Below are 21,247 nucleotides of genomic sequence, written 5' to 3' on the forward strand. Positions count from 1 at the left end.
CACACTGGTTTTCCCCTAGCTGAAGTCAAGCATCTATTAATAGAAATGTTCTCTGGCTCAGCTTTTTTTTTTTCCCACTGCTGCTGTGATTCTGTTGTCTTGATTTACACTTAAAAATACTGCCTGCTGCTTAAGTCCTTACCATAGAACAATAGAATCAACCAGATTGGAAAAGATCTCCAAGATCATCCAGTCCAACCTAGCACCCAGCCCTGGCCAATCAACTATACCATAGCACTAAGTGCCTCATCCAGGCTTTTAATGAACACCTGCAGGGACAGTGACTCCACCACCTCCCTGGGCAGCCCATTCCAACAGCAAATCACTCTCTCCAGTGAGAGAGTGCAGTGTGCAATCATTCCCTATGCCAGTGTGCAGATACCTTTGTGTGTGGCAGATGCTTTATACGATTTCCCACTTTGAATAACTACAAAGCTCGGCTTTGACCTCCAGCACATTGCTGACTCTGAGAATTAGGCTCAGGGTCACTTTTTTTTTGAGATGATCACACAAACAGATTATTTGTGCTCTGCTCCTACACTATCCTCCTGGCATAATCACTGTGAAAATAGCTCTTGTTTCAAGTGTCACAGGTGTTTTTTGGCTTTTCTTGTTTCCTCTCTTCACTCCAACTCTCCCTCCCCCTACTCCCATCTTACAAGAATAAGATTGCGTTGTACTGTTCACCGTTCATAGAATCATAGAATCACAGAATCAATGAGGTTGGAAGAGACCTCCAAGATCATCCAGTCCAACCTGGCATCCAGCCCTATCCAGTCAACCAGACCATGGCACTAAATGCCTCATCCAGGCTTTGCTTGAACACCTCCAGGGACAGTGACTCCACCACCTCCCTGGGAAACCCATTCCAATGCCAATCACTCTCTCTGCCAACAACCATTTATTTATGCAGGTGTAACAACTTTTAGAACTCCTTATTATTAAACAAAACACAACTGATAGCTGAACATTTTTGAGCTGTAATAGAAGGGGGGAAAAAATCAAAGGTGACATTTAACTCAGTTACTATTGAATGTTTCATTCTTTTCTGAGCAAAAGCAGAAAGCAGCATAAAGATGGCATGAAACATTTTTTGTACATCTCTTGTTTCTGGCTTTTAAACTATTATAGCAGTCTCATATCACAATTTAAAGCTTTTCTCCAAAACCATGAGTAAGATGATACAGTTAAAAGCTAACCTAGGATTGTGATGGTTTGGGTGTTACCCACCTCCCACTTTAATAAACCACCCAGGCTAGACTCAGTGGCTCTGGAAATAGAATGAAGCTTTGTATTTACAGCTTAGCACAATAACAGCCCTCCCAGAAACCTGAGTCCCCAGGAGAGGCTCTCAATTGCCCTTCCACCTTTTCCCACCCCTCTCTCTACCTTACCCCAGATGTTACCTTGTGCCCAAGGAAGATTGGAGGATTGGGTGGGGGTTAGGAAGCAGGTGGATTAATCAGAGAGACTGAAGGTTAGGTTAGAGAGAAAAAAAAATGCAGCCTAAAGCCCAGACAGAGAGCAACTCCCTTATCTATGTTTGTGTTCTTGTTCTTATACATCTCATCAAGTCTATGAGTGAAGTAGACATCACCATTGTTTCCCTTTCACAGCCTATAATCTAATTCTTCTCACCAAAACAGTCCAGCTAGCTTCAAACTAGCACAGTGATTCTCAAGTGACTACATGACTCCATGACATTAGAAAAGAAAAAACAACCAAACAACAACAACAACCAAAAAAAAACCCCAAATAAAAACAAAAAGGGAAAAAAAACAAAACCAAACCACCTAATTAAAAATGTATAACATCTTATTTTCATTTTTGGTTAAGCTTACCCCATTTAAGATATTAAGTTGTTCAGCTGCTTCCTTGGGTGAAATGCCTGCCTTCTGATTCATCCTACAAAACAAAACCAGAATTTTCCCATCAGTAGATTGCTTATCTGTGCTGCAAAGATTTCAGATGTTTCATCATGTCTGTACATAAATTACAAGTTATAGTATAAAGTTATTTTGTTAAGAAAAAATAACATTTTTATGAAAGTTACAGCTGCATTTTTTCTCTCACCCAAACCAACAATAATTTTACTGAATTCTAAATGATATATTGAAACTGGAAACTGGAAACTAGGACAGTAAAATCCAGGCTCACCCTGTCACACAGAAAAAGTTTTACAGAAGCATGATCAACTCTTAATATCTTGGTGAGCTAATAGGGTTAAAGCCAAGAAAAAGCTCAGACATATGCTTAAATCTAAGGGTGACTTGTCCCACATGCTTTAAGGCAGGAACAAGAAGTTTCCTGTATCAGAGCCATAAAGAATAAGTTTTTCCACATTTAAATTTGATGATATTTCAGGCTCCCAATCTTCCCCTTTTTGCTGAAGTTCTGTTTTGCATATGTCAGAAAGACCCAAGTGACTCTTATGAGGAGCTGCAAACCCTTTGAGTAAGAGAAATGTCCACATTTTTTAATGTGTGTCTGTTTGCAGCCATCAGAGATCTTTATACCCTTAGTTTTCTCTCAGTGTATTACTGCTTCTCCCATGGAAATAGGAAAGTCCTGGACTGGCAAAGGGGAAATCTCTTCCCTCTGACTATGGCTAAAGAGACAACTGTGAACATCCCAGTGGATGTGGTCGTGGCCTAAATCTCCACACACCTACGAGATCTATGATTAATTGCAACTTTACTCCACCAAGGAATAAAACTGAGGCATAAAAAGGACTTCCCATGGATAATTCTAACCCACAGTTCACTTCTTTTCCAAAGCAAATCTTTCTACACTCAGCTTCAGAGCCTGATACACATGGGTACATCACAAGCTGACTGACAACCCAGCTGAAGCAAGAAATCTACTGCTGTGTCAGAGAATGAGATTTCTTTCTGCTGAATAGGTTGCAGTGGCTGTTGGCCCTTGCAGGACTCTCTCACAGACATGATCACAACTAACTCAAAGCCCATATTCCTTTGGAAAACATAACTCACATTTTTCAACCTGTTGTGCTCAAAGATGTCCTAGCATAAATAAATAGTTTTTAAAGTTTCTGGAGACCTTGGAAAAAACCCCATACAGACAGGTGCACAGGTCTCTGTCCAGTTCTGGGCCCCTCAATTCAAGAGAGATGATGAGGTGCTGGAACGTGTGCAGAGAAGGGAGACAAAGGTGGTGAAAGGCCTGGAACACAAACCCTACAAGGAGAGGCTGAAGGAGCTGGGGTTGTTTAGCCTGGAGAAGAGGAGGCTCAGGGGCGACTTCACTGCTGCCTACAACTACCTGAAGGGAGGCTGTAGCCAGGTGGGGGATGGTCTCTTCTGCCAGGCAACCAGAAACAGAACAAGGGGACACAGTCTCAAGTTGTGCTGGGGGAAGTATAGGCTGGATGTTACAAGAATGTTTTTGACAGAGAGAGTGATTGGCATTGGAATGGGCTGCCCAGGGAGGTGGTGGAGTCACTGTCCCTGGAGGTGTTCAAGAAAAGACTGGATAAGGCACTTAGTGCCATGGTCTAGTTGACTGGATAGGGCTGGGTGCTAGGTTGGACTGGATGAGCTTGGAGGTCTCTTCCAACCTGGTTGATTCTGTGATTCCATAGTTTTTCATAGATTTATGAGGCATTTAAAGATTGAAATGAGGGAGATGTCACTTATGAAAACAGGCATACTAGGTAGCTAGATTACTTGCCTGCAAACAAGATCCAAGGTGTGCAACTCATATAAGAAGAAAAATGAATAATTTTGGAGGTAGTACGTCTAGCACTGGAGTGGAAGGTCTTATGAGGCCAGGAGCCTGTACCTCTATCAAGACACAGACATACATGACCAGAAGTGAGTGATTTCTGCAGATATTTAAGTAGCAAGGCACCTTGGCTGACTGCTGTACGTGCACCTATCTATATCTCTGCTTAGCTCTCCACATATATACTCTTCCTGCCATCTGGCCTAAGAAAAAATAACAAATATGTCCATAATGTGAAGAGAAAGAAACAGAAGGAACATGAAATTACAGAAGTAAAAAGTTTAGTGCCTAACAACCAATCTCTGAGAGCTTTCAGGCAGCAGAGAGGACAGTACGAGGCAGCAGATGAGAGCTAAAATGAAACTGATTAAAAGTATGGGAGAAGAAAATGGACTAATTTAGTAGGAAAGTGTGAAAAATTTCTAGTTAGGTTTAATAACATATAAGGAAGAACCTCTAAGGCCATAGATAGCTGAAAAAAAAGCATTCACTAATAAAAAATGTTTAGAGTGATTTACTGAATTGAACTAGAGCTGTACATAAAGGAAGAAAAGATCATGTGGCAGATTAGTACACTTCTGGTAACCATTTGGATGACATTTCAGGGTGCATAACACACAGCAAAAGTGAAAACTCCTTAAAAAAATAAAACAGCTGACTAAACACTGGCAGCATTCTTACAGGTGCTGTGCAAAACTCTGCAGAATGCACAGCTGTATCACTCAGGAGTCTTGCACTCTGGAGAGTAAAAAAATCACAGCACTCCTGAACTAGCACCTTTCTCTCATTCAGGTTGATTTTCTTGCCTGCTGTTTTAGGGATACAAAAGTCTTGCATGCTACTGTTTCTTTTCACTAAAAATACTGGAGTAAGATGCTCTTAGATCACAGTATCACAGTATCACCAAGGTTGGAAGAGACCTCACAGATCATCAAGTCCAACCCTTTACCACAGAGCTCAAGGCTAGACCATGGCACCAAGTGCCACGTCCAATCCTGCCTTGAACAGCTCCAGGGACGGCGACTCCACCACCTCCCCGGGCAGCCCATTCCAGTGCCCAATGACTCTCTCAGTGAAGAACTTTCTTCTCACCTCGAGCCTAAATTTCCCCTGGCACAGCCTGAGGCTGTGATCTCTTAGTAAGATGCATTCTTTGGATCTGGAGATAATGAAATCATTGACCCTTGTGTATAAAGTTAACTTTTCTGGGGGAGTGACCTTGAACCTGACCCTAGGTGGTCTGGACCCCTCCCCAGGGGTGGGTCTGAACACCACCAGGTGATTCATGGTTAGCCCACTCCCCTTCCTGTCTAAAGATCTATAAAAGCAGGGGGTACTTCCCACTGTCTCTGCTCTCCCTCCCTCCCTGCTCAGGAGAAACCACCATTCCTGTTTCCTGCTGCTTACTGTCTCACCACATGGCCAACATCACCAGGAGGTGGACAAAACCCATTGCCATCAGGTCTGGTTGTATATTTACATGTTCTGTATCTTGTTTTTCCCTCCCTATACCTTTGCAACTTCCCTACCTCATAGACTTTTTTATTTATCATTAACCCTTTCTTCTTTTAACTTCCAAGTCACAGTGAGATTATTTATTTGGGTCTGCATGCCTTTCCTCTCTCTCCATCTAATTCCTTTTCATTTGGGAAAGAAGAGGGAAGAGGGAAGGGCATTCTCTACATTGTTATTGGTTCTATCAACTATGTTTGAGTCTCTGAGAATTTAAATTAGAACTGAGACACTATTGTCACCAAGAGGGCCAATGGCACCCTAGGCTACATTAAGCAAAGTGCATTCAGCAGGTTTCTCCTCCCCCCTCTGCTCTGCCCTAATGAGAGCACACCTGGAATACTGTCTCCAGTTGTGGGCTCCCCAGTTCAAGAGAGACAAGGCTCTGCTGCAGAGTGTCCAATGGAGAGCTATGATGATGATTGCTGGACTCGAACATCTCTCCTATGAAGAAGAGTGAGGGAAGTGGGGCTGTTTATTATTGAGAAGAGAAGGTAGTGCCCAGTGATAGGACAAGGAACAATGGATACAAACTAAAACACAGGAGGTTCCCCTTTAACATGAGACACTTCTTTATGATGAGGATGGCAGCACTGGAATAGGCTATCCAGAGAGTTTGTGGAGTCTCCTTCTCTGTACGAGGTCACCTGTATGACCTGCCCTAGGTGATCTTGGTTTGGAAGTGGGGTTGGGTTTGATGATCTCCAGAGACCCCTTTCAGCCCATAACATTCTGTCCTAACATACCTGAGTCCCTGACTATGGGAGGCAATTATTTCTGTGTAAAGCCCACTTACATTAGCAGTCATACAGGTATGCTGAGCTGTTCTTACTCTGTGGAGATCAGGGTGTGCTTTTTTTGTTTGCACCAAGATTAACTGCTCTGCTAGACAAACGCAGGTTATCTGATTGTCACCAGGCAACAAAAGGCTCACAATTTAATAACTGTTGGTCGGATCCTTCTCTCATTAAAAGTCAATCACAAAATATCCATTAACTTCAAAAGCAGCAGGAACAAGCCTTAATTTTCCATCTGTGCTGAGTACATTAACATTATTTTAAGCCTTCACTAAAATTTGGCATAATTACAGGCAACCCTTATTTTGTATAATTTCCATCATGTAAAATAATGAAAATGGAATTCTATCCATGGCTAATACTCAACTGTATGTTACATCATTCTTCACAAATATGAAAGGTTTGATCTCTCATCCTCGCTATAGACTCTGGCTCTGGCGGAATTCTCTTGTTCTCTATGGCGCAGTCGACAATGATTCAACCCAGTAACATGTACATTTGAAGCTTGTGGACTCGACAGGAAAACAACAGCAACAACAACAAACCCAAACAAAGAAACAAGCAAAAAAAAAACCCCACAAACAAACAAAAAAGGGCACCAAACAAAACAAAACAAAACAAAAACCCTACCAAAATAAATACAAACAGAACAAAAACCCCCAAACCAATAACAACAAAGCCACCCAAGCCAACAAACCAAAATACTAGTTATCAAAACAGAGCTCCTATCACACTTCAAGGGGAAGATCAATTTGCATGAGCACTGTGTTGTTTAAAAAAAACAACAGAGCAGAACATGTGAGTTATTGAATTATGCATTATATCACTTCTAAACTTGTATCAAATTCAAATCAAACCACCTAATTTTAAAGACTAGGAAACACATTTAAAGAAAGCCTAAGTAAATTCACTTCTTACATGTCATATCAAGCTCAGAGAGGAGAATTGCATTCTGTAATTTGCAAGTCTCATACCAGTCCTGGCTTACACTGCAATGCCACATGTGCTCGATGTCTTGGGCCAATTTATGCAATGCCAGGACAAATCCTGGCAAGCAAACTACACACTGTCTTGTGGGATGAACCCCCTTTTCCAGATTCACTTACAGCCTGTCCTGGCCCATTAATTCTTTCCTGTCTCTATTGTGGTGATCAGTTTTATCCTTCCCACTAGGAGGGTGACCTACCAGGTGAATGGCCCACAAAGCACAGTCTCAGTACTCCATTAGAGGACTGAAGTGAGCCTAGCCCAAGGTTACATCACATGAGTTCTCAGAAAGGCAGATGCCACAATTGACATACCTCAGCACCAGGAAAACATAAAGGTCCTTTCTGAGACTTCCATAAACAGCAAAAGGTATAGGGAATTCAAACACAGTCCTACCTTCATACAGGACTGCAGATGAATGCTTTAAAAGCATGCATAAAAAGTCCTTACAAAGCAATGCAGAACTGCAATAGGCTTTTGGATGAACATAAAGTGCACACTTGCAATGAAAAAACACCACTAAAGGCCCAAGGCTGCTTGGGTACCGCCTGGGCTACTCCCCAGGCAGTCCCTGAGGGCTGGAGCAGCACAGCAGCCAGCAAGAGAGCCAGTGCAGCAGTGCCTGTCTCATCAATCACAGCAGTTACATAAAGGCTGGTTTGTGGACAACCACACTCATTTTTCTTATTATGGAATGCTCACCAGGCACAGTCCTTGGGTTACAGTAAGATACTAATTAATTGTTGCCCCTTTCCTCTCCCTACACCCTACCCCTTTTTTTTTTCCCCTTAATTTGTTTAAGAGCATTGTAAACTAAGGGTTTGTCCAGGGGGCTTCCATGCCTTGATACAAGTATCAGTGGAACCATAAACACCAATATTTTAATACCAAGATTCCTAAAGAAACTGTTCTTAGGAACTGCTCAGCCACTTCCCAGCAAAGCAGTGTTCCACCAGCAAATCCTGACTTGCTGACAGAGAGCTATTTGCAGACACATAACAGTCACGATGAATTTTCACCAGGTCCGAGGCAGGACTTGGAGGGAATCTGGCCAAGTTTTCCTCCTGCTCACCTGGCCACCTGTGTGGGAACACAGCCTCACCCGCCAGGGCAGCCATACGGTGCGGGGACTGCAGCACTCTGCAGCTTCCCTATTCCTTCCCACGCATCCCTGAGCTGTAGCTTTTCATCAGAAAGTGTGGAAACTACAAGAGTCTCCACCTGAACTGCACTCTCAAAAGCTGCTTCTCCTGAAAGCTTAAATACTGAAAGCCTCACTAGAGATTGGTGTCTCTCAGGGGAACACAGAAACTGGGATGAGTTTTAACAAGAGATGAGATTCTGGGATAAGATTTAACAAGGCCAAGTGCAGGGTTCTACACTTTGGCCACAACACCACCACCAAGCAGCACTACAGGCTGGGGACAGAGTGGCTGGAGAGAAGACAGGAAGAAAGGGACCTGGAAGTACTGGGAGATAGCTGAAGATGAGCCAGCAGTGTGCCCAGGTGGCCAAGAGAGCCAATGGCATCCTGGCCTGGATCAGGAACAGTGTGGTCAGTAGGACAAGGGAGGCTATTCTGCCCCTCTACTCAACACTGATCAGGCCACACCTTGAGTACTGTGTCCAGTTCTGGGCCACTCAATTCAAGAAAGATGTTGAGATACTGGAATATGTCCAGAGAAGGGCAACGAAGCTGGTGAGAGGTCTGGAACACAGCCCTGTGAGGAGAGGCTGAGGGAGCCAGAGGTGTGCAGCCTGAAGAAGAAGAGGCTCGGGGGTGACCTCATTGCTGCCTACAACTACCTGAAGGGAGGCTGTAGCCAGGTGGGGGTTGGTCTCTTCTCCCAGACAACCAGCAACAGAAGAAGGGGACACAGTCTCAGGTTATGCCAGGGGAGGTCTAGGCTGGATGTTAGGAGGAAGTTCTTCAGAGAGAGAGAGTGATTTGCCATTGGAAGGGGCTGCCCAGGGAGGTGGTGGAGTCGCTGTCCCTGGAGGTGTTCAAGAAAAGACTGGATGAGGCACTTAGTGCCATGGTCTAGTTGACTGGCCAGGGCTGGGTGCTAGGTTGGACTGGCTGATCTTGGAGGTCTCTTCCAACCTGGTTGATTCTATGATTTTGTGAAACTCCTGGAGACTCTGAGCCTAAGACTCAGAGCAGCCCAGGGCTCCTGAGATCATCAGCTTTCCTGCAGAACAGTCAGTTCTGCCAGCAACTGCCACCTGCAGTCTCTGCAGAAATTAAGGACCAATCCAGGCATCGCTCCACTCCTGTACTATTTAGGGGGATGGAGATGAAGGAAAACTTTTAAGAATTTTTCTTTGGCACAAAACTTAACTCCAAAGTGTAGTTCCCATACTGACTTGGGCTGCAACCCTCTCTTAAAAAATGAGATTCCACTATCCAGGAGCCCCACATTTTGGTCTCCTCTCTGTGTAACAGTTATCTGAAGAAACACCATCCTCTCTCCAGGTAACTGTGGATGCAGCAGTTTTGTTGATTGCTTTGACAAAGCAACCAGAAAGATCAGATCTCTGCAATCATATGTATTGTTCTATAATGACTTCCCTATTTTCTGTTAAAATATAGAAGGCATTTCTGTTTAAAAAAAAATTAAAAGCAGCTCTCTCTATTGCAACATTTATTCCTGAGGTCTGCATGCAATTTCTGTGTCCCAATGCTGCACATTAGGTCACACTCTTGTCCAAACCCAACTACACTAGAGCAGTATTCAATGGAATCATGAGCAGTAATACTAGAAATTGATGTTTTTGTAATAAAAAGTAAAGGTTTCCATTCATGTTGATGACATGTCATGGTCTATATTGATGCTGATGGTCATAAGTCATGCATGATTTATCAGTCAGACCTGGGCAGGCTGGCGAGTTGGGTGGGGAGAAACTGAACAAAATCCAATAAGAACAAAGGTAAAGTTGCACATCTGGGAAAGAACAGCCCCACAAACCAACACAGCCTGGGGGCTGGTATGTTGGAGAACAGCATAGGGGAAAAAGACTTGGCAGTTCTTGTGGATAACAGGGTGACCATGAGCCAGGAATGTGCCCTTGTGACCAAGAAGGCCAGTGGCATCTCAGGGTATATTAGAAGGGGTGTGGTTAGTAGGCTGGCAGAGGTTCTCCTGCCGTGGTTAGGCTGCATCTTCAATATTGTGTCCATTTCTGGCCCCTCAGTTCAAGAAGGATATCAGAGAACTGCTTGAAAGAACCCAGTGCAAAGCCACAAAGATGATGAAGGAAGTGGAATATCTTGCTTATGAGGAAAGGCTGAGGTAGCTGGGTCTCCTTAGCTTGGAGAAGAGGAGACTGAAGGATGACCTCACTCACGTTCATAAAGATGTAAATGGTGAGCACCAGGAGGACAGAGCCAGGCTCTTCTCAGTGATGTCCAATGATAACACAAGGGGCAATGGGCACAAACTGGAGCATAGAAGGTTCCACGTGAGCATAAGGCAAAACTTTCTCACTGTGAAGGGTGACAGCACACTGGAACAGGCTGTCCAGAGAGGTTGTAGAGTCTCCTTCTGTGGAGACATTCAAAATCTGCCTAGATGCGTTCCTGTGTGATCTTCTCTAGGTGGTCTTGCTCTGCCACTAGGGTTGGGCTAGACAATCTTTTGAGGTCCCTCAGAGCCCCTAACATTCTGTGATTCTGTGATGATAAACATTTACTGAAATTGAAGTCCTTGATTCACAGGTCAGGCATAGCTTCACCAGGAATAAGAGTATTCACTCATTCTTCTGATTGTAAACCTCTGCATCAAGTCTGTTCTTTCATTTTCTCCAAATCCTGCTAAGTTTTTTCATTCATTGTTTCTGTATTTATCATAAATTCAAAGTACTTCCTCAAAAAATAGTACTCATAGAATCATAGAATGGTTTGGGTTGGAAGGGACTTCCAAATGTCATCTAGTCCAGCCTCCTCTGCAGTAAACAGGGGCATCCTCGACCAGATCATGTTGCCCAGAGTCTTGTTGCACCTCACCTTGAATATCTCCAGCAATGGGCAACTGTTCCAGTGTTTCACTGCCCTCATGATAAAGAACTTGCTCCTAACATCCAATCTAAATCTGTCACCTTGTCCTGATTTCACAGTATCACAGTATCACCAAGTTTGGAAGAGACCTCATAGATCATCAAGTCCAACCCTTTACCACAGAGCTCAAGGCTAGACCATGGCACCAAGTGCCATGTCCAATCTTGCCTTGAACAGCCCCAGGGACGGCGACTCCACCACCTCCCCAGGCAGCCCATTCCAGTGTCCAATGACTCTCTCAGTGAAGAACTTTCTCCTCACCTCAAGCCTAAATCTCCCCTGGCGTAGCTTGAGGCTGTGTCCTCTTGTTCTTGCGCTGGCCACCTGAGAGAAGAGAGCAACCTCCTCCTGGCCACAACCACCCCTCAGGTAGTTGTAGACAGCAATAAGGTCACCCCTGAGCCTCCTCTTCTCCAGGCTAAACAATCCCAGCTCCCTCAGCCTCTCCTCATAGGGCTGTGCTCGAGGCCTCTCACCAGCCTCGGCGCCCTTCTCTGGACACGCTCAAGCATCTCAATGTCCCTCCTAAACTGGGGGGCCCAGAACTGAACTCAGTACTCAAGGTGTGGTCTAACCAGTGCAGAGTACAGGGGCAGAATGACCTCCCTGCTCCTGCTGACCACACCATTCCTGATGCAGGCCAGGATGCCATTGGCTCTCTTGGCCACCTGGGCACACTGCTGGCTCATGTTCAGGCGGGTATCAATCAGCACCCCCAGATCCCTTTCTGTTTGGCTGCTCTCCAGCCACTCCAACCTCAGCCTGTATCTCTGCATGGAATGGACCTTGGAGGAATGAACTGTGCATGTCAACTAGCTGTGCCCTGACCCATGGAGCATCCCTGGGATGCACAGTTGCTTCTCTGGTCCCTCCAAAGAAAGGCAGAATCTGTGCCACACAGCAATGAGTTTGTCATACACCTCAAGACAGAGAACAAAGAGCAGAAAGATGGCTCACCTTCCTGAAACTCTACATGCACAGCAATTTGGGGCCAAACCAGTACCTGCACATGAGAAATTTGAAAACCAGCACCTCAAAAATGAGTTGAGATGCTTCATTATTAGCTGAGTTACTTGCCACCAAGCCCCAGCTAATGCCTGACCTGAACACTCTGTACTCTTCACAGCACTGGGACAAGCACAACTGCCACAGTGTCCGGGGTCTCAACTAAACATAAATGCTGACCCATGCTACAACCAGGTGTGTGGGTTCCCATTCCCATTTCTCAGTAAGAATACAGTTCTGAGAAAGAGTGAGGCAAGTCAGCATTGAGGTAAAAGAACTGCCAAGACAGTTCTGAAACTTGGCACAAACAGATCAGATCTTTCTGAACTGAAGATGTTCTTCCTGCTTGAAATATCAGGGGCTTAAAGAATGATTACATTTGCATTCTTATCTTCATCCCTTTTGCTTTCTCCAAACAGTTCTATCCATATAAAGCCAGAATACAAGTGCCAATGAGAGCCAGGAGTCTGAGTGCTTTATACTAAAGGCAGCAAATAGAAAAGCCTGCCCTACAGTTAATCAGAAGTGAAATGTGCTGTCTTATCCCAAGGCTTACCCTGGTTGCAATCTCACAACTGCTTCTTGACATTTTAAAGCCACGTTCTGCGTGTAGTCATTAGCTGAGGATCCAGCCTTCCCCTGCTGCTCTGAGAGGCTTGGCAATGCACTTTCCAGCTCCTGCACAAAGAAAAATAATTCAATTAAAAAAAAAAAAGAAGAAAAACAAACAAACAAAGAAAGGTTGAATGTCCTGTCAGTACAAATCAGGCTTAGCCGAATATCTTGCTCTGAGCAAAAAAGAGCTCCGTGAGACAAGATGCTGATTGTGGTTCTTTGTTATTTTTTGGTAATCATCTGGAAACCACAGGAAAACACAGACTAGAAAAGATTCTGAACAAAGCAGCATCTACTTTCTCTGTACAACAGTTTTAAAACCAAAGCAGACCATAACCTACATTTTCTGTTTACTACTTAGATAACAGATGTCAGCTTCTGAGCTAAGGGGTGCTAGCATTTTTTTTGCTTATGTATCCATTCACATTTAATTGGAAATTACTTCCTCACATCTCAGTAATATTTTATAACTCAGACACCATCAGAAAACACATTTCACTTCAATAAGATTTGGGAGGTTTACTGAGTTTTATTTTCCCTTTTGCTCTTTTCTGTCCCTAGCACATGCATAGCTTTGTCAATAGAATATTACTGCAAGAGCGAAGGGCACTGAGGGAAAAAAAGTCACATTAGCCCAACTTGCCACACAGAAAATCGAAAAGCCAATTTAGTCCAACAAATTGAGGAATGGAGTAGGAGTTAGAAAGGTATGAATTTTACTCCAAGCTCACAGAAAACAGCTGCAGGGCTGTGAATGAGAAGCATTCAGCACATCTTACCTATGAAGTCAGTTGTAATATTTCCCTTGCATTACAAAGGGGTAAGTTATTGAAGTTCTTTGAAAACATAAAGTGGAGCCTTTTTCCTACTTATTTAATAGCTTTTATCATCCAACATTTTGTTTGTGTAATGAATAAAATTAAAATACACAGTGTTTTGCAAAAGAATAGTGTCCACTTCCCCTGGTATAGCAAAACTCTTTAACTTTGCTCCAGTTTTAAAGCTCATTTGAGGCACAGAAGTCAGAAGTTTGGATAGGATTGTTTAGATCAGACTTGGAGGGCTGAGATTGTTTAGCCTGGAGAAGAAGAGGCTCAGGGGTGACCTTATTGCTGTCTACAACTACCTGAGGGGTGGTTGTGGCCAGGAGGAGGTTGCTCTCTTCTCTCAGGTGGCCAGCACCAGAACAAGAGGACACAGCCTCAAGCTACGCCAGGGGAAATTTAGGCTTGAGGTGAGGAGAAAGTTCTTCACTGAGAGAGTCATTGGACACTGGAATGGGCTGCCCGGGGAGGTGGTGGAGTCGCCGTCCCTGGAGCTGTTCAAGGCAAGATTGGACGTGGCACTTGGTGCCATGGTCTAGCGTTGAGCTCTGTGGTAAAGGGTTGGACTTGATGATCTGTGAGGTCTCTTCCAACCTTGGTGATACTGTGAACATTCTACATTTACAAAAATAGTGGCACCTTTAGTTCCTTCTTAGTCTGTTCTATCTTTAAAGATTACAAATGAAGCTTGTTGAGAGAACCATTGTGTTCAACACTAAACTACACTTTTATAAAATTGTCAACTTAAAAGTTTTAAATTTGAGAAAGTTGTCCAAAGTGCCTCCTCTCCAGGGAAGTATTCAGTGCCCTTTGCTCAAAATCAAGGATGAAGGACTGTGTGATCTTTAAAACAAACAAAAATAAAACCAAACATGAAACAATTGGTGAAAACAGATAAAGTTTGATCACTGGCTTTCAACTTCCTCCCTGTGATGACATTTTAATTGTAGCATGTTTGCTGCATAAGTGAATATTAATTCCTCCTATTTAGTCTGTAAGAAAAGTACAAAAAGAGCATTGAAGTCTCCCTCTAGAAAGAGTCAGCTATCAGTATTATGATGGAAGCTATTTGGGATGAAGCAGCCATGTGCCAGCTCTAATACACATCTGTCCACAAGGCACATCCACACAGCATTTATGAGGTGCAGACCTGCCCTGAGCCTGAAAGAAACTTCCTTGCCAGCTGAAGAGACCTGTTCTAAGAACAGCTTGCTTTGGCAGACATTAATCAAGTTTTCCAACCATACTGAGTGCCCACAAGGGCAAATTTCCAAGAGAGACCTCCAAACCAGAGGCTGTCTTCTTTCCAGACTCAATGTTACAAAGCTTTGATGATTTCAGAGCAAAAGAAGTGAAAGCTTCAGTCAACTGACAAGTGTTACTCCTGCTTTTGTTACTTTTGGTGTCTCTCTAGCAGAGAGTTATACCCTGCCCTCCTTTGTCTGTCTAGTATAGTTTAGCATTGAATGAATGATACTTTACCCAACAATGGTAGTAAGAATTCAGGTTACAAGCATGTCGTGGAAGGCCAACATAGGCCAAATATATGTCCTGGCCTGTCCAGGCATGATCCCCCACCCATCCTTTCCCTCTGCTGAAGGGGTACCCGCATGGGAAAGAAAACAAAGGTCTGGAGATGTCCAGACTGAGTATCCAGGGCTTGCCCAGAGTTGTTTTGCTCCTGTGGTAAACCAGGTACAAACACTTGGCTGGTGTTTTCCCAAATAAGGGTAAAGCAAGCCCCTGATTTCAGCTAATATGGTCAGTTTTGGCAAAGTGTCATTTTGATTGACTAATCTCTCTGGCCAAATGGAGCCATCAGACTTGGGCAATTGATAAATATGAGTGAAGTTGTAAAACAACATGCTCTGCTCTGCCTTCCCATGCTCCAGACCAGCTTTGCTGTGTAACAATCTTTGATATTTCAAGCTTGTCTACCTGGAAATTGCCATGCCTCAGTTTACCAGGGAGAGGCATTAAGTCCCTCCACACTGTAGGCAAAAATTATTGCCAAAAGCTGCTCAAACCCAAAACTGAATCAAAAGCAAAAGCTGCTTCTACCTGGAGAGCTCACTTAGCCACCAGCAAGACATAATGTCTGCCTGCATAGCTGCAAACGTTCATGAGAAGTCTGGAGCCCTGGAAAGGACACAGTCTGTCCACAAGGAATCAAGACCAGGTCAGAGACTGTCTAACTCCAGCACCCTGGTAGAGCCCTGGGGAAACTTCAAAAGCCTCCAACAGCTACCACAGCACCGAGAGAACCTCTCCAAGTGCTTCGGGGACTGTCTGGGACTGTAATGCAGCCCTAGGAATCCAGAGATGCTGTCTTGTGAGTAAATATTCCAAAAAGCCTCTTTGTAATTAAAGTTCTGATTTGGTTCTGTAACTGTAAGCTGACTGTGCCTTCTGCTTCAGCAGAAAGGAGCCTGTCGAGTCCCCATAGAAAGCAAGTGGTGTATTGACCACAAGGGTCTCTTTCCAGTTCAAACTAATGTTTGTATATTAATAATTTTCTTAACTGTTTAAATTGCTTGTTCCCTGTGTGTGAACACCCACAACTATGCCTCCAAACCTTACATTTTTTCTGCTGAGATTTTATAATAATACATCATTTCCCATTGTTTATTAATTTTAATATGGATATTAATACTAAAACTAATAAACTTAATCACTACTACAACAAACTGGACAATAGCTTTATTTGCAGCTGTCCTAGTTTTTCCATTACTATCTTAACACTGTCTTCTCCTAGTTATCTAAAAATTACTGTACACTCCTGGGGTCTAAACAGGTCAATACAACAGTGGTCTGATAGCCTCCAGGTAGAATAGACATTTTCCTCATTCATTCTTAGTAAGGACAGGGTTGGACAGATTATGTTTTGCTGGTCATTGGACATGAAAGAAAATGGAAAGGATAACACTATGTGCTTTAAAAAGTGTAACTTCCCCATTAGCAACTGCAAAGCTAGAAGAAAGAATTCAGCATCGTCACTGTGATGCGCACTGAAAAGACTCTTTACAAAGAGATTTAACAACAAACACATATGAAGACTACAAATCAAATCTCTGTAACTGAAGATGGGAATCTGCATTATTTGTAATTTAAGGTATATAGGCTGGGGGAAGAGAGGAAAGAGGTTAGGACACTGCAGTTCAGGAGATGATTGTCTTAGAACTATGACAGCATCATTAAGGGAGATTTCTAGACAGGAATTGTAGCATTTGATGCCATCATAAGGCAATAAGGAGTTTCAGGATGCAACAAAATGCTGGAAGACGCAACAGCTGTTGTCTTACACCAGTTGAAATCCTTATCTAGAGTTCTTGCAACAGGCTCAAGTCTTAGTGTAGAATCACAGAACGGCATAGGTTGGAAAGGACCTTACACATCATCTATTTTAATCTCCCAGACATGGGCAAGGACACCTCTCAATTACACTCAAGACCTCATCCAACCTGGCTTTCAACACCCTCAGGGAAGAGCTATCCACAGCCTCTCTGGGAAGCCTATTCCAGAGTCCCACCACCCTCATAATGAAGAGTTTCCCAAGATCCTAAGATCATGCTCAAATGTGCTTAGCTTCAGAAGCTGCCTACAAAAGCTGAAGACAAGAATACATGCTGGTAATAAATGCCTACTTGCAAGCTTGGTGTGTGACAATTTGGATGGATTTTGGTGGGTTTTTTTCTTGTTTCATTTGTTTGGTTTTTCAAGTTTTGTATTTGGTTGATTGTTTTTTGGGGATGTTGTTGTTCATAAGTTATGTCATTAAGATGGTTAAAGAGTAAACCTAGGGAAACACCCTCAATGGAATCTCTATTTCTTAACTGCAATGACATCAAATCCTGATGTGTAAAAGGCACCCAACAGTAGAGTGCTATCTTCTGACATATTTTTGTTTCTTCTTCACTAAAAAACTGAAGCTTCTACAATGAGGCTGCATCTGGTATGAAGTCTGTGAAGAGGGAAATCTTCAGGCACTGCTGAAAAGTCTCAGTGCTGCATAATCACTACCGCTATGTTTGCTTTGTACACAAAATATGCTGGTTTTCAAAGCAGCCAAAAATTACCATCATGGATTGAGCTGTTGAGACAAACAACCTTCTGTTTCACATGGAAATTTAAAAAAAAAAAAAAAATCTAGTTCCCTCCAAAAAGTCACAGCATGTCATAACCCATCTCTGTCAGAGCATCTAAATGACAGTGCAGGCACACAAACCTTGGTTTTGTTTACACCACTGCTTCATCTGCTCTTGAACTTCAGAAAGTGCTTTGCATCTTTCATGTGCTTTATCCAACGTGCAAATACTTGCATGCAAGTATTGCACCAGCATTTGAGACCACAGCCCTGCCATGCCTCATGGTGCTGTGTCAATACAGAAAATAGCCAGGACTGAAGACCTGAGTAGAAGTGCCTCCTACCCCTCCTGAAAATGCCAGTCCATGCAGGAAATAAACAGGTATCTTTAAAGGACAATGAATTTACTGGTTCTAAGCCATGATAAGTTTGAATATAAACAGAGTATACCTGTCTACAACTACCTGAAGGGAGACTGTAATCAGGTGGAGGTCAGTCTCCTCTGCCAGGCAACCAGCAACAAAACAAGGGGACACAGTCTCAAATTGTGCTGGGGAAGGTCTAGGCTGGATGTTAGGAGGAAATTCTTCACAGAGAGTGTGATTTGGCACTGGAATGGGCTGCCCAGGGAGGTGGTGCAGTCACTGTCCCTGGAGGTCTTCAAGAAAAGCCTGGATGAGTTACTCAGTGCCATGGTCTGGTTGATTGGATAGGGCTGGGTGCTAGGTTGGACTGGATGATCTTAGAGGTCTCTTCCAACCTGGTTGATTCTATGATAAAACCTGAAATGGAACTTGCAGAGAGCTTGACACATTTGTGGGTTTATGCAGCTAATGTGTTAACATAGACCCTGACTTTTTAGCTCCTGTGCATTTAAAGCCACAATTTTATGTCAAATTACTGGCAGTTCTTTAAAACCCTTGCAATTTTCCCACTTCATTTAAGCTCAGAATCAAAATTTCCTACAGCAATTTCCCATATTCCCATCTCTAGCATTGTCAAGCCACCATTTAATTTTTATAGTCATTTACAATCATAATATGATTGTAAAACTGAACTTTTACTGTCTCTACCTATTAGATAGCATGTTTAGTGTCATTATATAAGTATGTCTCAGCATTAGTAAGGAGTTTGAGAATGATTCATTTAATAATTTAAATTGATGACAGTGCATAAAAGGTGAGCGACAGTAGAAAGGATTAGGCAAGGAAGGCAGACTTTCCATTCCTCACCATCTGCTCTCACACTGACTCCCTAGAGTATCTTCTGTCCATATGTTTCCTCACCTCCTGAAGTCAAATAAATCCTAATTAATTTGATTTTCTACAGATTAACATTGCAGAATTGCTAAAGAAGCTCATGAAAGCTCAAAGAAAGATCTAACCAAATAGCCAGAGTACGACAGTGCAATCACATTCTAGCAGACCGCATTTCTTCCCATACTTTGGAAAGGCTACAGCTGCCTCCAACCCCAGCTCCTGCCCCTAAAGATACAACTGCCTGCAAACCCAAGGAACACCTTTACTCTAGTGACATTTTATGAGCTCATAAGTGTAGTCACTTGGTACTGCACTTTTATTAGACTTCATCCTGTTACCGTTGTAAATTTAATAGCCTTCTCTTCATGAGGACCTAGGGTATATGACCACAATGCTACACTCATGTCAAGAAAAATCAGAGGCACAGGAATCACACTTCATCAGACTGAGAGCCTTGTGAAGCGAAAAAAACCCAACCAACTTGATCATCCTTCCTCTACTGGAACACAGTGGTCTGTTTCCTCTCAGTGACCTCTCTACAGTGGAAATCCTCTGGATTCTCCATAGTAGAATGGAACACAAAACTGGTTCCCAAACAGGTTTAAAACCTTTCAACACATGCAGCAAAACCATTTATCTCCAAACAGCCTATTCTGATTTTCAAGGAACAATTTTTCTGACAAAAAAAAACCCAAACCACACCACCACCAACAAAACAACCATACAAAAAAAAACCCCAAAACCCAACAACAGAAAAACCCAACCAAAGAACCAAAAGACCTCCAACAACTCATGGGCTTAAAACACATCTGAATAGGTAGAAAACATTTCCTTGGGTTATTTGAGCAACGCCTTTGAAAGAGATATTGTCACTGCAGGACTATTACTGTTTGTTTCTGCTGTCACAGAGAAGTCAGAGTGGGGAAGTGAGAAATCTGTTTGAAAAGCACTCATCAATAAACTCAGGAAAATGAGGATGAACAACTGAATCACTATGCAAGGTGCATCACGCTTTTCTTACCTAAATGCATATGCTCAGATCTCACTATTCATTGGGTGCCATCACAAAGCACCTACAGGATGGCCAAGGGATCAGGCCCAGCCAGCATGGGTTTAGGAAGGGCAGGTCCTGCCTTACCAACCTGATCTCCTTTTGTGATCAGGTTACCCGCCTGGTGAATGTGGGGAAGGCTGTGGATGTAGTCTACTTGGACTTCAGCAAAGCCTTTGACATTGTCTGCCACAAGAAGCTCCTAGCCAAGCTGGCAGCTCATGGTTTGGACAGATTCACTCTGTGCTGGGTCAAGAACTGTCTGGATGGCAGAGCTCAGAGAGTGGTGGTGAATGGTGCCACATCCAGTTGGCAGACAGTCACTAGTGGTGTTCCCCAAGGATCAGTGCTGGGCTCAGTCCTGTTCAATATCTTTATTGATGACCTGGACGAGGGGATTGAGTCCAGCATCAGTAAGTTTGCAGATGACACCAAGCTAGGAGCAGGTGTTGATCTGTTGGAAGGTAGGAGAGCCCTGCAGAGGGACCTGGACAGGCTGGATGGGTGGGCAGAGGCCAATGGGATGAGACTTAACAAGGCCAAGTGCAGGGTTCTGCATTTTGGCCACAACAACCCCAAGCAGCGCTACAGGCTGGGGACTGAGTGGCTGGAGAGCAGCCAGGAGGAAAGGGACCTGAGGGTACTGATAGACAGTAAGCTGAAGATGAGCTAGCAGTGTGCCCAGGTGGCCAAGAGAGCCAATGGCATCCAGGCCTGCATCAGGAACAGTGTGGCCAGTAGGTCAAGGGAGGTTATTCTTCCCCTGTACTCAGCACTGGTCAGACCACACACACCTTGAGCTGAACATTGGATGCTTTTAGGTACATCCTTTATCGCACCGAGTGGCTTGGTGGCACAGTGTTTCACGAAGGGAAGGTATATGCAGTTTGACCTACTTTTCCAGGTAATAACAACCTGCCCCATACATATAAACAACAGCTACTAGAAACAGCACAGCAGCACTTGGTTTTCAGCTTCAAAGTGGAGACAAGAAATTACTACTAGTTCACAACTAGGGCTGCTTACAAAGACAGCTGCAAGAGGGTTTAGGAGGTCATAACACATCAAGAATCTCAGTGAGACCTCACACACAGAAACAAAGCCTTCACAGAGCTCTCTTGCAAGCACACTCTTGTTTTTCATAGACACCATTAACAAAGCCAGGAGACAGATGTTTCCTTTTTTTAAGAACAAAAGCCCTTGAGGGAGCTGCAGATGCAGCAAGGCAAGCACTCAGGTTCACACATCCTTACTAATGAGAATGAAGGCTATGTGAAATGAATGTCTTCACAGATGCTTTCTCCAAAACAGC

At 43.5% G+C, this 21,247-nt stretch overlaps 1 protein-coding gene across 4 annotated transcripts in view; it reads right to left on the minus strand.

Moving 5' to 3' along the window:
* FAM13C (family with sequence similarity 13 member C) overlaps window positions 1-21,247 on the minus strand; it is a 64,829-nt gene that overhangs the window by 33,061 nt on the left and 10,521 nt on the right. For all 4 annotated transcript variants that reach the window (XM_064145146.1, XM_064145143.1, XM_064145144.1 and 1 more), the window contains exons 4-5: window positions 12,659-12,780; window positions 1,842-1,905 (exon numbers count right to left, since the gene is read on the minus strand). In XM_064145146.1, coding sequence (XP_064001216.1) covers window positions 1,842-1,905; window positions 12,659-12,780 — 186 coding nt within the window. The remainder of the gene's footprint in view (window positions 1-1,841; window positions 1,906-12,658; window positions 12,781-21,247) is intronic.

This window comes from Pogoniulus pusillus, chromosome 6 (assembly GCF_015220805.1).
Source record: "Pogoniulus pusillus isolate bPogPus1 chromosome 6, bPogPus1.pri, whole genome shotgun sequence".
In the NCBI taxonomy this organism is placed as follows: Eukaryota; Metazoa; Chordata; class Aves; order Piciformes; family Lybiidae; genus Pogoniulus; species Pogoniulus pusillus.